The 17,499-nt window shown below is 37.0% G+C and overlaps 1 protein-coding gene across 1 annotated transcript in view; it reads right to left on the bottom strand.

Annotated features, from left to right (window-relative positions):
* Window positions 1-625: 625 nt before the first annotated feature.
* Window positions 626-17,499, bottom strand: part of LOC132139791 (AP-1 complex subunit beta-1-like) — a 32,586-nt gene continuing 15,712 nt past the window's right edge. Inside the window, exons 17-25 of the mRNA XM_059548407.1 lie at window positions 17,061-17,090; window positions 16,740-16,877; window positions 16,299-16,444; window positions 15,213-15,342; window positions 11,724-11,808; window positions 11,093-11,179; window positions 5,883-6,037; window positions 934-2,220; window positions 626-807 (exon numbers count right to left, since the gene is read on the bottom strand). Of these exons, the coding sequence (XP_059404390.1) occupies window positions 2,146-2,220; window positions 5,883-6,037; window positions 11,093-11,179; window positions 11,724-11,808; window positions 15,213-15,342; window positions 16,299-16,444; window positions 16,740-16,877; window positions 17,061-17,090 (846 nt within the window). The 3' untranslated portion in view covers window positions 626-807; window positions 934-2,145. The remainder of the gene's footprint in view (window positions 808-933; window positions 2,221-5,882; window positions 6,038-11,092; window positions 11,180-11,723; window positions 11,809-15,212; window positions 15,343-16,298; window positions 16,445-16,739; window positions 16,878-17,060; window positions 17,091-17,499) is intronic.

The following is a 17,499-nucleotide window of genomic DNA, read 5'->3' as shown; positions in this document are numbered from 1 at the left end:
ACATTACCCTGTAATTCTATCCCCACAGGACACAACAGAAAGAAAATTATGCTTAAACATGAGCTCAGCAAGGATTCATAAAGTGGATATGATCCTGTCCATCATAGCATCCAAAAAGAACAGGGAACAGAACTACACAACCAATTATGAATATTCACATTTACCTACTGTTTAAGTGAAAAACTGGATGATGCATGCCTGCAGATCACAATAAATGGCATTTCCTGAAACCTTTGCAACCCCAGTAAGGTAGCCTATTTGTTTCACTCGAGAAAATGTCATTAGATGAGAAACGGGTTCAACTTGTGCCCATCAGAATTCCACATTTACTACAAAAAGGTGATATTTGGAAGTCTAGTTTAAATGAGTTCATTTGCAGCATGCTGCCTGTTTGAGTCATACTGAATAAACCAATATACAAGGAGTTAGGACTGTAACTGAAGCAGTTAAGAGTGCTCAATACTCAAAGTATTAAAATATAATGACTTCCATACATCTTGCGAGGGATTACACATTACTGAAGCATTTTTTGGACAGTCCATGTTATTTAAGCCAAGGGTTTAAGACTTTTTATTCTTTCTTGAAATCAGGATGAAATAAATACAATTTAAATCAATGGGTAATATACTTTTTTACATTTCTTTAACAGATGATGCATTCATGACAGAATCCAACAAAAAGTAAAGCAAATTTCTTTACTGGACAGCTCCTTGTAGTCACCCCTACGTCTAAACCCACATTATATAACGCATACAGAATCAACAAACTATGATTAAAAGAAAAACAATCATTGTTATTGGGGAACTTCTAAGTGTACACACACACACACACACACACACACACACACACACACACACACACACACACACACACACACACACACACACACACACACACACACACACACACACACACACACACACACACACACACACACACACACACACACACACACACACACACACCATTATGTGTGTCATGTCAGCAGTGTTTGTGTGGTGGTATTTTACATTAGGCTTGAGAGAGTACTGTCCACCTTGTCAACATGGTTTAACAAGAAAATTAAACATCACAGTGGACATAGAAGTTTAACCACATTTCCCTGACCCATAAAGAACGAGAGAAGAAACGTTCAGTGAACAAGTTGTTTTGCAAAGCAGGAGATATCTGATGCATTGCATTCAGAGTGATTGAAAAGATATTCATACTAAAAAGTATTACTTTTCTGCAGGATGATCTTAGGAATCAAGTCCCCCTCACAGAACCAACAGTTTATCTTGCTTGCAACAACACACACACACACACACACACACACACACACACACACACACACACACACACACACACACACACACACACACACACAGCTGATAAACTGCACATAAAAGACAGTAGTAACTAAAAATAAATCCAGCTTAATAGCAAAACATGACTGCAAACTTAATCATCCCCAAATACAGAGATATTTTGAAGACAAAGAAAAAGTTTACCCAGCAATTGTGTAGTGCTTCTGGATAAACACAAAGCATTGCCTTAAGAGAGATTTTAGGAGACTTAAATTACTGAGGAAAGACCGGAGAGAGCTTTAACAATACAGAAAAAAATAAATAATTTTAACCACAAGCATTCACACAACGGTTTGTGTGAATACAAAGCCAGCGACCCATTGTCCAATTATTAAGACTGAATCAGCAGTTTTCAACTGTAGTAAACTGTAGTAAACACACCCTTCCTACTACTGGATGGATGACGAATTCAGGCAGGTCTAAAACTCTGAGATCTTCTGCGCATGTTGCTTGACCTCATGAGGGGGAAAAAAACATTTAGGATAAACTGTAGCAAAGAAAATTGCTGAGAACAACACCAGCACATGTGAAATCAAGATGGTATTTTTATATTTGTTTGTTGTATTTTAGAAGAGAGACCACCCTTAACTGAGAGTAACTGTAATATTTGAAGGGTTGCATGAGGGATAAAGAAGGGTGTTGGGAATGGACAAAATAATGAAGAAAAATTCCTTGGGATTCAGTCAATGCTGAAGCACAGTCTGAGGGAAATGCAAGACAGCGAGGGTTCTTTCTCTGACTGGTCCAATCAAGTTTCAGTCACCCAAATGATGCCTGGGAACTGCAGTTTCCCCCCACTTCAGTTCTTCAGCACCAACTCATAGCACAGGTACACAAACTGACACACCTCTGGCGCTCTGCATTTTATTGACAGCTGCGGAAAGAAACAGAGAAATGGAGATTAGAAAAAAATTACAGAGACATGGGCAAATATCAAACATCAATTTCACAAAATTATTAAGAACTGAAGATTTTGAGGGCATGCTTAGAAAATTGAGAAACTGCAAAGCGAAGAAAATGAATGTGAGAAAATCTAATAAATACTAGTAATGCTGAAAGTCTTCCAACACACTAATATAAATCTCCTTCACTCTGCCAAGAACAACCACACAAACACAAAATTACAAACACTGCCATGAAGATCAAAACAAGCTTCAACTTTATGACTACCGCTTCCAGTTTTTGCCTTTTTATTAGCTGAGGAAGTCATAAGATTCATTTCAAGTCTGAAAGCACAACAGTACTTTCATCCAAGCATATATATCGTATATATGTATCATATAAATAGAAAAGTACACCACTGTTTAAATATTTGTGGTCAGTAAGGACAGCCAGTAAATGCATTTATAATGTTCTAAAATATTTCCATTTCAAATAAATGCTGTTCTTTTGAACTTCAAAGAAACTTGCATAATTGTTTTCTCAAAAATATTTAGATGCACAACTGTTTACAACCTTGATGTTTCTTCAGCACCTAATGAGCATATTAGAATGATTTCTAAAGGATCATGTGACACTGAAGACTGGAGTAACGGCTGCAGAAAATTCAGCTTTTCCATCACAGGAATAAATTACATTTTAAAATCTGTTATATAGAAAACAGTTAATTTAGACTGTAACATTTCACAATATTATGGTTTTATTGTATTTTGGATCTAATAAATGCAGCCTTGGTGAGCATTAGATACTTATTTCAAAAAATCTTCCCAAACATTTGAAAGGTGTTGAATTTTTCTGCCTTTAGCCCTTTTTGAAAAACAGTTTCAACTAACCACCTGTAGTCATTCATAAGCAGCTGTGTTTACTTGCTGCGAGCCACATAAAATGCTGCTCCTCCTAAAAGGATCTCATATGGCACCAACAGAGTAATAGACAAATAAATGCAGACTAATGTCAGAGGAGCCACTGTGCTTGGAGAGGTCGACACCAGAGGAGACCTCTATCTACTACAACACCTGCTTCCTCTTTTGTCAAGTGAGTGCTGCAGCAGACTTGAGGCTTCTCACGGAGCAATCATACAGAGGATAATCAGAAAGCCTGTGGGTACTGTGCAATACGACATCGTGAGTGCGAAAGGGAAAGAGAGGAGCATGAGGGAGAGGATGTATATCCAAGAGTTCTCTCTGGGCTTCTATGAGATCACCCTGCAGCTTTCCACAGCGATTGTGAGGCTCCCACAAGTCGAAAGAAAGATTCGTGTCTACACACACAAAGTTTGAGATTCCTAACACTGTGTCCGCTAAAGATGATGGAACGTTTCCAATGACAAGTATTTGAATATATTTATTTCAAGGTAGAAATGCTTTATAATAGAATAGAATCACAGTCAATCAGACTATATTGGTGTATTCAATTGACATATACTGATTTATATGTAGGTATATGAGTTACTGACCCCAGAGTTACTGAATGGTATTATATATTAAAATTATAAAGGTTTTAAACACTTATTTAAAAAAAAATGAATATGCAATACACTGTACACAGATTTAAAAAAGCAAAGATCAATATTCAGTTTAGGGAACAGTGTAAAGTGCTCATTAAAGATCATTTAACTCCTCACCAGTATGATTTAGACTTATGCTGAAAACATTTAAGAATGAGTTGGCATGTCCTTATCAAATGCAGGCCTACTCCACTTCAAGCTTTCATTAGTTGTTAGATTTGGAGGATTTTTGTCTTAGCTTCATGCAGAATGTGGTGGGTGCACAAACATAGACGTGATGACATTGGTGCTGACTTGCTTTGTGGCATCAGTTTCCTCTATGCAGAGGCGTTTTATTAACAGTTGCATTGTTCTATAATTTGACTCGAGAGATGAAGTGAGAGATAAAGAAAGAGAGAGATACTGCACAGGTGGGTGGTGAGCATGAACCACAGAATTAAGGAAGAATGGATGGTGTGGCTCTAAGACTCTAAGAGATATAACAGTAGGTTGCAACAATGGGGCAGAATGTAATCAAAAACAGATGAGATGGTGGGATGACAGGAAGACTAGAAACAGCGGGGTGCTGCACAAAGGCTTGTGGGGAAATGCTTTAACAGATCCCTAACATCAGAAGCTCGCAGCATTTAAAGGGGAACCGCGCCATGCAATTGGATGCATGATTGCTATAGGGACGACGAACAGTGACAAATTGTAGAGCTTTCTAGCTAAAAAAAAACAAAAAACAAACAAAAAAAAAAAAAAAAAAAAACACCGGAATACATGCTGCTCTTATGTTTACTTTCATTGTACTTGCACTGCCACTTTTTTAAATATTCCTTCATGTTACTCTGTGACTCTCCACAATGACTTTTGGACATTGCTCTACTCAGGAATACATCTGAATGTGTGCTGCTCTTAAGTTTATTTATTGCATCTGCACTGCCACTTTAAGTTTTCCTCCATGTAGCTCTACGTCACTCTACAAAGACATTTTAGTCACCGTTCTACCCCAGTAATCATAATATTACCTCAGGACGTCTTATGTACACTATAACTCTAAACACTGATTACCTTTATTGTACCTGTTACTTCCACTTATTTGTATATAATGCTCTGTCCATGTCTTTCTGTCTATGGGCACTGTAGTCACTCAAAAACCTCAGTGCTCTCCATGTACGTCTATGTCTTATGTCTTGTTATTGTCACTGTATGTCTGAGCCTCGTCACAAGCATTTCAATGCCCAGTTTTCCCCAGTGTTAACTATGCAAATGACAAATAAATGCCTCTTGACTAATGGAAACATTGCTAGATATTTAGAAAAATACAACAACATAACAGTTCACAGTATAGCCACATTTTTCTGTCCTTTCAGACAGATACTGTTTATATACTACAACAACAGCCAGGAACAAAACAACCATGATACATGGAGTGTGCGCCTGAGAGGTGAATAACAGGTCTCTTAAAGTGGCTATTACGATGTGAGCCAAGAGATGGAAGATTAACAGACCTATACAGATGTGTTGTGTGTCAGCGTTTCCTACAGAAATGGTGCCCCGTATAGCTTATAACTTACATCTTAAGTATGCAAGTCAATTCTAGGTCCAGTACACTTGAGATCTAAGAGAAGAAATGGTTCCCTACAATTGTGTTTGAAGCATGATTCATGTGGGAAATGTGAAAGGGAACATGAGGGAGAAGAAACATACACTCCACATTAGGTTGAGTGATAATGGCAAATCTCACAAACCAAACAGAGAAAGGACTGAAAGGAGGATTGACATCTTTCTTTACAATCTTCTTTCCTTATCATCACCCTCACAGGATTTGCCAAACACTCTTTCTCTCTAAACACAATAGCTAGGTCTCCAACCTAGCACCCATTCAGCTTTCCCCATTGATCGGTTTCTTCTCTCACACATGCACACAAACACACAGATCTTTCTCCCGCATGATTCATTATGAAATAACACGAGAGCCGTTGTGTGAAACACACTCTGTCACATGTAGCCGTGTGTATGTGTGTTCGAGTGGCACTTTGTTAAGTGTCTTCACATCTCTGTAAAAGCCACTACAACATTCTTCATGTCTCTTTGTTTCCATTTACCGTGTAGTTGGGGTTGCCGGTCTGTATGCGCATTTCTGCCAGCACCCAGATGCCGTTTGTGAGTTTGACAGACTGGTACAGCATGTCCTGCCCCTCCACTGTTCTCTTGGCAATGGTGAAGATATTACTGCCTTGCAGCTTGTTGCTGGCCACGTCTGTGAGAGAGAGAAGTTACTCATTAACAAACCTCAGACACACATAACAGGTTTTCTGAATTAAAACTGAACCTGATTGAGTCTCCATGGCAACCTGCAAATGCATATTTTTACTACACATTGACATACCATTCAGTAATTAGTCTGATTTAAAAGAAATGTTTGCTCAAAAAACAACAAATTTTCAACTTCATGTTATTTAAATTTACTATTGTCATTCTTCCATGAATCAAAAAACTTAGGTGGAATGTCTAAGTAGCCTATTTTTTCACAGAACAGAAGTATTGATCTGCACTTCAGAAAGTGAGATGTTAATTTGATATCCACTGATTTAAATGTGGAAACATGGTAGTGTTGTCATGATACCAAAATTATTGTTTCGATACCGATACCTAGTCAAGAACTGAGATACTTTTTCGATACTTTTCCTGAAAAGGGAAAATACACACTCAAATATCATTGCTGTGCTTTATTTTAAAACCGGGACAACATTCTAATCATATAACACACTAATAAATGAACATATGAACAGCATATATATTAAACATTTGAACAAAATATGAAATATCAAAATATTAAAAAAAAAATAGAGCAATGACATTCAAGGTAAAGAAAGAATAAATTTAGCAGCATTATCTCAGTTATCATAAGAAACATAAGAGTAATAAATGTATCTTGATTCTGAACTTTAAATAAAAATATGAACAGCGATTATATTAAACAATGTTTCTGAACTCAGAAGATTAAATGTCAAAAGATAAATAATATCAATTTAAGCAATGGCATTCAAGTAAAAATAAATAAATAAATACAATTTAGCAGCAATATCTCAGATATTGTAACTTATTCTTTCAGTTGTGCAACCTTTCCTTTCAGAGGAGAAAACTCAGCCAGTGAGCTTTAATGAGCGTCATCTTTTTCTACCAGTCGTGGACCGGCGGCCACAGTATCACTTGTGCTCACACATGCTGCCTAGAGGTTTTTTTCCAACCCGCAGGTCCCGCTTTTATGAAATTATTTGGCCCGCCCCAGCCCGCAAATAAATGAACATTTCTTTACCCACCCGACCCGCACATCGGGAACATCACGGAAGATCCGTTGCTACTTAGACCTTCGTATTGTAACCTTATCAAAGAACCTAACAAAATATGAAAATATATATTCCAAATATTTAATATAGGCTATATGAAATTGCACTAGTGATGATTCGTCCATGAAAGAATCTTTTAGGTGAACCCATACGCCCTTCACGGAACGAGATCGAGAGATCTTCTCATTCTTGAATGAGCTGAATGAACTGCTACATCTCGTTTATGAATGAAATGAATGAGTGTACAGGGTCAGTGAGCCAAGCATGTAAATCTCGATCAGCAATCAGCAGATACAAAACGCAGTTATAGGTGCTGTGCAGATATGCTCGTTTTCATATTTAGCATACAGAACATAACTCCCAGATTAATGTGAACATTATATATGAACTGTCTGACCAAACAATTAAAATGTTAATTATGCAAGAAAACCTCGTGCTTTGCTCATCTGAACAACTTATTTAAACTATTTAATGCGATTATGCACACATTTTAGTAAAGCCAAATCAGTTTAGTAAGGCCACTAATGCAGCCATCTGGCTGTAGTGCTTTTTTGCTGCTTGCGTGAGGAGAAAAAACACAGACGTCTATAGGGAGGCACTGGAAGCATGCGGTGCACACACCAACATGAAATACGTCTCTTACAAATCTGGAACGCAGTCATTCTTTGAAGTATCGATACTAATAAATTTAGGAATTGTGACGTTTTTAATTTCCGAGAATCGCGATACTTTTGAAGTATCGGTGCACCGTGCAACACTAATACATGGATTCACCAATTCACTGAAAAGAACCATCTCACAACATTATTTTGTGAATCAGATGTGACTAGTAGACTACCATTCAAAAGTTTGTGTTAGGTCAATTATTAAATGTTTTTTAAAAAGACTTTTACGTTCACCAAGGAAGCATTTGATCACTTTTTTCAGGATTCTTTTATAAATGAAAAATTCAAAACAGCATTTATATTAAAAAAATGTATCTTAAAAAACTCTTACTGATGAAGTACACACAGTAAAGTTGTGTTGTCTCTTTACAGTCTATATATTATTTTGTGCTGCTCTGACTTACTTTCTCGTCATATTCATTTAATTGCAAGCTCAAATCTTTGCTAACAATTAAATATTTTGCTATAGAACAGGAAATGTATATATAACAATGCAGCAAACACCTATATTAAAAACCAAGCCTCGTAGAGAAAAGAGGGAGAGTCAAAATAATAATACCGAAGACACCCACTGTGCATTCATTAGCAATATCAACAAGAGTGTGTGTGCATGTTCATGCCTGTGTGATTCACTATTTTATTTTTATTAAAATATTTTTTATTATTTTAGGCCATCCTTAAAAATATTTTGGTTTGCAGTAACAGTAATTAAAAAAAAAAAAAAAGGGTCGGTAGGTCTGTCTATTTTTTTTTTTTCAAGTTTCAATGTAAAAAAAAAAGTAAATTTTTGTGATGGTGATGACGTCGGTATGAATTTAAACAAATTAGCATATCGTGACATCACTGACTGGGTCTTCAACCCGTGCCTTCGGGCGCATCATTGCAAACCTCATTTTGATGCAGGCTATATAGACCACAAACAAATTTAAATCTTTGTCAAAAACATGTTTATTGCATGAATTTCAGGTGAGAAAAAAAATGAGGTAGGCTACTGTTTTACTTGCATCCACCGCTACGTGTCAATGCAACCTACAAATGACAGAACGTTTACATTGCTTTCTTGGGTTGTCACTTTTGTGAAAAAAAATCCTGTTTGATTTGAATGACGAGTGTTCATTGAATAGATTGTAAAATCGATTTTGCATGTCTAAAGTTTTATACGGCAAATAACACCAAATATAGGTAAATCCACGGACAACAGGCAGGAGGAATGTAAAGATTCAATATATTGGTAAAGACCAATATTTCTGATGATTTATTGGCGTGAAGTTACGTGCAAAATGACAAACAGGAGTGCCAACATTTTCGAAAAACAATAAGCAGAGTGGACTGTCATAATGCAAAACATTTAGGCCTACTGCAGGCTTCAACATTGCTGTGTTTAAGATTAAATTTCAACAACAACAACAAAAAAAATCGCATAGACGATTTTCTTAGGCTATCAAAAAAAATATTTTTTTGAATATTCGTCGAATTTAAAATAAAAATCCACATTCGAATGCGCATATGAATTTTAGGTGTGCATTAAGGAAGCTGCCTTATGAGCCCCGGTACGTGTTCCATTCCATCTCGCCGCGCGCACAGCTGTGTCTACACAACTTTCAAAGGCGGACAAGCTCGACACGCAGTATCTGCTTTCTCATCTTTCACCTCGTGTACGCGCACGAGATGCGATGACAATATATGTGTCATTGCATTATAAGGTTATGTTAGCCTATCCAGTTGAAGCCACTTCAATGTGGAGATCAATGTGGAGAAGATCTTGTTTACATCAAAACTGAAACCAGGCCGTTCACTCAGAACGCATATTTCGCGCATCTCATGTTTTTAAATGAAAAAATGTATCCTGTGTGACTGGTTTTCCGCCCTTTTTATTTATTTAACAATGCATGCATACATGATGCTGTTTTGTTTATAGTTCTTTAAGCAACTTAATAATAATTGGTTCATAAACATTATTTTAAATATTATGTTTTTGTCACAGTCATGTATTCTAATGCTTTGAATAAACATGCAGTAATATTTTGCTCGATGCGCTATCTTGAGCCTCAGAAGAGATGCAAAAAGCTTTTATTCACCCTAACTGAAATTATGCATTTAAAATTAGAATACAATTCGAATTTTGATCATATTTAAGTAAAAAATTCGAATTTAGTTTTTTCAGCTATTTTGACAGCCCTAGGCGATTCAAGCCCGAAACTGTATGAGACTGAATACCGGCTGAATTCACATTTCTGTTGTAAAAAGAAACATTGTGCAGAAGTATTATTTGCTGTTATGCGTGTTTGTCCGAAGCTGCAGTTGCTGTGTGACGCCTGTTCAAAAAAAAAAAAAACCTGGACGCGCTCCGAGAAAAGGTCGTTAAAATCATTTTCTTATTTTCGTTTTCGAAACTTGTGTTGGTTGATTCGTGCTTGATTCGTGCAATAGATTTTCGAACATAAAGTGACAGTCGACACGGTCACGGTTTTAGACTAGAGAGGAGAAGGGATGGGAAAAGATCTGGGCACAGTTTTTCCAGAACTCTGTGCCAAGTAAAAGCGGTGTCGAGCTGTTTTAATGAATGTTTTTAGATGTATTATGGTGCCCGAACCCGTATGACTTTGAACAGTGACCGCGAACATTTAGTTTACTGCAGCCGCAGCCATCATTACCAAGCGCGAACCGTTGACTCTGACAGTGAGTGAGAGTATGAGACGAAGCGAACGCACAGGTCACAGTGTGACATCCGTGTAAACACAGATGACGTCAAGAGTTTTTTTTTTTAATTAAAGAAGATAGCCTTCCTTTGAATGTAGGCCAAGGCAATTTATATATTTACAATACTTACTTAAATATAATTAATAGTATTTTATTGCGTTTGTATTAGTTGTTTGAAGAGTAAAAAAAAATAATTGGTCGGTCTTAACGCAAATTTACAATCGGCAAGTCGGTCGGACTAAAAGCAAAAAAAAAAAAAATAAATTGAGTCGGTGCTAAATTGACAGGGTCGGTCGGGTTACGGCAAACAAGAATATTTTTAAGGATGGCCTTATGCAAACCTGCCTCGAGTTAATTACACCCAGACATGCCACCAGATCAGCACTGCTCTTCAGAGAAAGACCTCAACAGGACAGTGTGTGCTTTTGTAAGTCTGATAGTGTGACAGTCAATATAATCCAAAGCACTGATAAAGGTAGAGCACTTTCCTCCATCCCATCTTTGCCTATTTGTTTCATTATCTTCATTTCATTCATGCCCATCAACCTCCACACACTTTACCCAATTCACTCATGCACAGCTCATATCTATTCCTCTCACCTGAGTTGAGGTGGATATCTTTGATTTGGAAATGTGCCTCGTTTTCATTTGGAATGTCTTTCCAGGTGGCCAGGAACACCTGACGATCTGAGAAGCAGAGGGACGAAAGGAGTTCATGAGAGAAGACACCAGTGGGGGAAAAAAAAGAAGATTGATGTTTAGCTGTATCTGAAACAGAAGGTTGTCTTGCTGCTAGACAGATGTTTTTGAATAAAGGCACCCCACAACAAGGACACTTTTAGACTGGTTTTTCAAGCACCATATTGTCTTGTCTAAAGATTTACAACAACATATATTGAGCTGTAAAGATGGCCAATCTGTGTATATATATATATATATATATATATATATATATATATAAAAAGAATGAAAAACGACCCATACGGATTAAATTTTTTTCCAACCTTACAGTATTGTTTCGGACACAGCTACAGGAGTCTCTCTCACACTCACATCTCCACATAAACACCAACATTCTTTTTTTACACACTCATTTGGACACAGATCTGGTAGGTGTGCTCATACTCTTGTGCACATAAGTCAAAACTTCAAAAATAAAACCCTAACAACACACAAAAAATAAGGATGGACGTAAGGCTTATGACCGAGGTGCACATAAACTCACACTCACCCATCTTTCCATCCTCTACAAAGAGCAGGCTGAAGGGATACTGGCAGCTGAAGTAGAACACGTCAATGTTATTCTTCACAGCTACCTGCAACATCGAAAAAGAGAGAGGGAAACACATTAGGACTGTGATTTAAGACATTGTGGCTGAGGACAAGTCTCTCAAACTCTGTTAAGAGCTGACAGAATTCAGTCCTTTTCAGCCTAAATTAATGGCCATCTTTTTCTCCAGTTTTTTTAAAGAATGGCATACACACACACACACACCTGATGATAGCAGGGAAATATGGTCCTTTGATAACCTCTTTCTTTGACCTTTTGCTTCTCACTGTCTCTCTCTCTATTCTTTTGTTTAAGATCCACTGTGGCTTTGCAAAGGTTGGGTTCAGCTTCTGTGCGTGGAGTTCATTTTTGCATGCCAGTATGTGAACTTCAAACATGCACAAATGCCTCAAAGGCAGTGCTTCACTAAGAGGATGGACGATGTCCACTGACAGTTTGAGAAAACAGAGTGAGTGTATCTGTCTTGGATAATCAGACTCAAAAAACACCCATCCTAGTGTATCAGATATATTATATATTACTGATTGTCTATATTATTGTTATTGTATAAATGTAAAAAGTTGGTTTCTTGCCCCAAAAAACAACATAATTAATTTTTGCATTGGAATGAATTTAAAAAATCAGCAAGAAATAAAAAAAAAGTCAAAAAAAGTGCTTAAAACAAATACAACCAATCATTAATTAGTTTTTCCATTTGGTGCATTTGTAAGTTTGCAGCAAAAAAATAAATAAGTAAATAAATAAGTAAGCAAATAAATAAATAAGCAAATAAATAAATAAATAAATAAATATATATATATATATATATATTATATTTATAATATATATATTTTTTTCATCTGATTATGGCTGTAAATCTTTTGCGAGCATGAGGAATTGAAAAGCACCCAGGGCAGCTTTTATGAAAGCTGACAGCAGGTGCACAGCATCCATCAGAACAGAGACTACACAACCTCAGAGAGGGACAGACAGTCCCACACACACATCCAGATGTGCTACACTCCACTTCTGAATAATTCATCCAGCCAAACTGCTCCGAGCTGCACATACCGACTTCATCCCTCCCTTACTTGTCTAACTGCAGTTAGAAATACTATATTGAACCACCAGGCAAAATAATATGAAGAAAGACTGTACTGATGAAATAAGATGTGAAATCAATCAAACTTGTGTAATTGTCAAGAATTAAACCAAAACATCATGTATTACAATCTGTCCCTCTTCTGTTAAGATTTATCAACAGTATTACTGGCCTTGTGAATTATGACAATGAAGAAAAAAAAACCTTTCATTCAGTCTACAAGTAACATTCACTTCCTGTGATGCCACTTCAATAAATAAATGATCTATTATTGGCAGCCACGTGTGAAATTAATAATGCCACAAGCCTCTCTGGGACTGAAAGTATCAGCCATTGTAATCAATGCCTGCAAAAATTGTAAATGCATGGTAATCCAAAGCACGTCCAGATCAAATGAATGTCCTGAAGATTTGAGCTGCCTGATATCCAGACATATTGTTACATCAGTCCTGGAAAAATGGAGATAAAATTCATGTTACCTCCTGTGATTCACAATGATTAACAATGTTCTCCTTAAGCTGCATGCATGCACGGATGTGCACTTCTTACAACGCAACCACACAGAAGAAAAAATATGTGGAGCACAGGACAGACGCAAAAATGATTTGAGAAACCATTTGATTGAATTCCAGTAAATGTGAAATGATGCTCGGGCAAACCACTGTAGTTTTGGTGTCACTATAGAGTTAGAACGTGGTTTACAGGTTTCATAGTAATAGTAATATCTCAACACATGAGCCAACGCAAACGTAATGACATGTGAAATAAAATTTCATCATGCTTTAAAGATTAAGTGGTGGAAATAGCAGATGATAAGCACAGTAGAGTAACAAAATTCCAAGACATTTACAGTCGCAGACAGGTGTAGTAGTGTGCAAACCCTACTTTAAGGGGATGTTTAGGAAACTACATCAGAATTCACGTTTAGCTTACAGATATTAGTTTAAATGCTCCACTTTGTTTTTATATTATATTATAATTATAATTATAGTTTTTTGTAATTATTTCATATTATATTATTATCAAGAATGAACTGTTCTGCATTAATTTTTATATGAAAAAAAATAAAATAAAGAATTTTTTGGGTAACAGCACTGTAAAAAATAATTTTCACAGGTAACCTAAAATGTGCAGAATTTAGTTACACCAAGGGTAAAATAAAAAATAAATAGCACATTAAAGTTAAAAGTTGTGCACTTTTCTGTGTGTGCGCTGTACAGGTCAGGTATAAAGAATGTTTTTGCTCCGGTGGCTGAAATTTCCTCCCAATAGAGAAAAGTTTTGCTCAGCAAGATAAAAACAATTAGAGAGAACACTGCGGACAAATCCTAGAATTATTATCATACAGCTCTCTTAGACACTAAAACCCCTGCTGATGACTTCAACGAAAGGCACAGAAAATGAGGAGTTGAAAATGAAAGAGACACATTTATGATTAATCATTTAATCTAACATATGCCTTCTGAACACAACACTCACTAATCTTTCTCCAGGAAAGCTCAATGCTCGCACTTAATTAGAAAATGCCATTAGATGAAGCCTGTAGGGCTCTATAAAACCTTAAGACTGAAGCACAATCTTCTATTAATCTCCTTTAGGGCTCTGAGAGAGAAGAAAAGAGAAAACCCTCCTTCCTATATTTTTGAATTTGCTTCACCCAAACCAAAACCGTCCCTGAAGCTCAACACAATCTTCTCCCGGTTTAATTACTACCAATTAGTGATTGCACTAGTCCATAATGCCTATGCCTTCCTATTGTAGTCTGTGGGCTTTGTGGTATATTTCCCAATGCATTCATTGGAGAGCAACATGAATGACTCCACTGAGAGATAATCAGGCACAACTAATTCAGACCTATTGCTGTATTGCTACAGACCTACAACCCTGATCAATAAAGGACAGAAACGGACATGGATGGAGAAGGAAGAGAGATTATTTTTTTTTATTTTACGAAAGCTCTTTTGAGCAGTTGCATCCATTGTTAACCACACACACTTAATGTCCCTACTTTCTCTGACTCTGAAGTGGCTTTTTTTGGGCTGCAGCCTCTGCTAATAATGCTCATCTGGGGCTTGCTTTATTGCTTAAAGTGGTCATGAACTGACTTTTTTATTTTGTACTGTTCTCCAAGGTCGACTATCAAGATTTTAGCATCCTGAAATAGCAAATAATTTTGGCAGATTGGCTTCCATATAAGCTGTTTTTAGACTATCAAGAAAGTTTTGAGTTCTGGAACTTACAGGATGATTTTATAGTATAGTCAAAAGAGATGACCCCTTTAACAGCACAACATTCATTTCATACTGCACATGAAATACAACGCTGCAGAAAGGCAGTGGATATATAACCTGCAGATTGTTGAGAGGTTCCATTTTCATGACAGGGCCGCTCGTGCTGAGAGGGAGACTAACGTCAATGGTCTGATTGGGGCTCAGAGGAGTCAGAACCTGCAGAGGCCCAGCAGGGGCGAGACCAAAACTACAGAAAAACAGAGAAATACAGGGTAAATGTAGGCCATTTAATTTATGTATGCTTAGTCATATTCACAGGTGAAACACCAGTCATAGTAAATTTTTTCTGCAATGAGCCACCTCCCAATGTATCAGCCAAACACATTTTTCATACTCTAGCATTATTTTTGGTCATGGTGATATGTGACTGATTATATGTTGACGTGCTGTAGCTAATCCATGCTGCAAAAGAGACAGCCACAGTCAAAATGTGTCATTAGACAAGTTTTGGTCAATGAGTTTGGCCTCCAAAACGTTTTTTTTTTTTTTTTGCCAAATACTTTTGGTTGCATCACCAGTTAAGACACAGTTAAGACAAAACAATTGTTCTCATTTGTAAGTCGCTTTGGATAAAAGCGTCTGCTAAATGATTAAATGTAAATGTAACCAATATTTGGCTCAGTAATTGAACATTTTTGTTTGTTTGCTTACAATCTGTACATTTAATGCAGATTTACAAACAGAGGGACCTAGAAACAAGAATATCACAGATACTTTGACGTGTGCACTTTCAATTGGGCAACTAAGTCACCTTAGCAATTGCATAGCAACACTCTGCGGCTGCCAGATTTGTGTCAGAAAGCACCGTTCTATAAATCAATACATACATAAGGATATGACCTGCTTGTTGCCCTTGTATTGTAAGATCGAAGTAGAATATATTACAGCATTTTACTTTCAGGCTTTTCTAAACGAGAGGTAGTTTTCTATAAAGAAGACCTCAATTGGCTTGAAAACACATTTAAGTCTCTTTAGAATATCAGCATGTCCTTAAATGATCCCACTGACAAAACAGTATAAATGAATGATACTTTTTCCAGGCAGGCTTCCAAACTGATTAGCAAGCGGTAAAGATACAGCAGAGAGAAGAGCAAACCTTGAAGAGACCTCCAAAACAGTCTCCTGGTCTGCCACCGGACTCACCTGTTCCTGTTGAACTGAATGGCGAAGTCAGTCATAACACTCATGGCTTTGTTGGTAAGAGACAGATCCATTTGAATGATCCCACCGCGTCGGGCAAACGTCCCAGAAATCTCCAGCCCTTTAGCCTTCATTGCCAGTAACCACATCTGAACCCACAGATAAAAAGGTTGAGCGTGTGAGGTTAAGAAAGATTCTCATTCTATGCGAGTTGCATTCCTAAGCCGTTTTTTTATATATATAATTAAAAATGTGCTCTGCATTCTGTTGGACTCCAGAGTCCATTACTGAACACCACAGCACATTTTATGTGCACACCCAGTAAGAGTCCAGGAAACACTGCCGTATTACAAATTGACTTACAGCTGGGAACCAGCTTATAAAAGACTGCTGAAGACATAACCAAAGTTTTTTATTTAGAGTATTGACTGATTCTATACTTACAGTTTTAGGAGCAACGTAGGATCCTGTTGGCATGCCAACACCTCCACCGAGGTCAAAAAGGTCTCCCAATCCACCTCCAACAGCAGGAGCAGCGCCGAGAGAGGCAGGCATGGCTGCTGGGGCCGCCCCCAAACCCATCTGAGCAGAGGGAGATGAGTATTACAAGCCATTACAACTGTTACAAGACCATCATGAAAAAGACAAATGAACTAAGATAAAAAACATGGAGGAATTTAACAGCTCTTTGATTAATGAAGGCAAACCCTAAGCACATTCATCAAAGTCTGGGTGAACTTTGTTAAGAATCTTTCTCTAACTTACCGAAGGGCTTCCGCCAATGTCTCCTCCCAGCTGGGAACAGAGAGAGGACAAACAAATGAGTGTAAGGATCAGTAGGCAGGAAAGATGCGGATAATTATGAAGAGGTTGATGAAGGGGGAACTAGCTCAGTGGGTGAAAACAAGTCAATCAGCTGCTAAGGAATATGTTAGCTGTACTATAAACGGTTTCTTTAGTCTTTAAGCTCAACCAGGGTTGGGAAATATAAATGTCAATCGATAAATATTCTGCTATTATTATATTAGTGTTTAATTTTACATTTGATTCTTTTTTTTTTTTTTGTATTTCTTAGTTGAATGCTATTGTTAAACAGATATACTTCACCTGAAAAAAAAGCTTACTTTTAATAGCAAAGATAAAATAAAATAACAAAAATAACTTTAATGTGATATATAGAATTATTGTGGCAAAAAAAATTACT

This window comes from Carassius carassius, chromosome 4 (assembly GCF_963082965.1).
Source record: "Carassius carassius chromosome 4, fCarCar2.1, whole genome shotgun sequence".
Classification (NCBI taxonomy): domain Eukaryota; kingdom Metazoa; phylum Chordata; class Actinopteri; order Cypriniformes; family Cyprinidae; genus Carassius; species Carassius carassius.
Note: the sequence above shows the minus strand (reverse complement) of the source record. Positions and strands in the feature narration are given on the sequence as shown.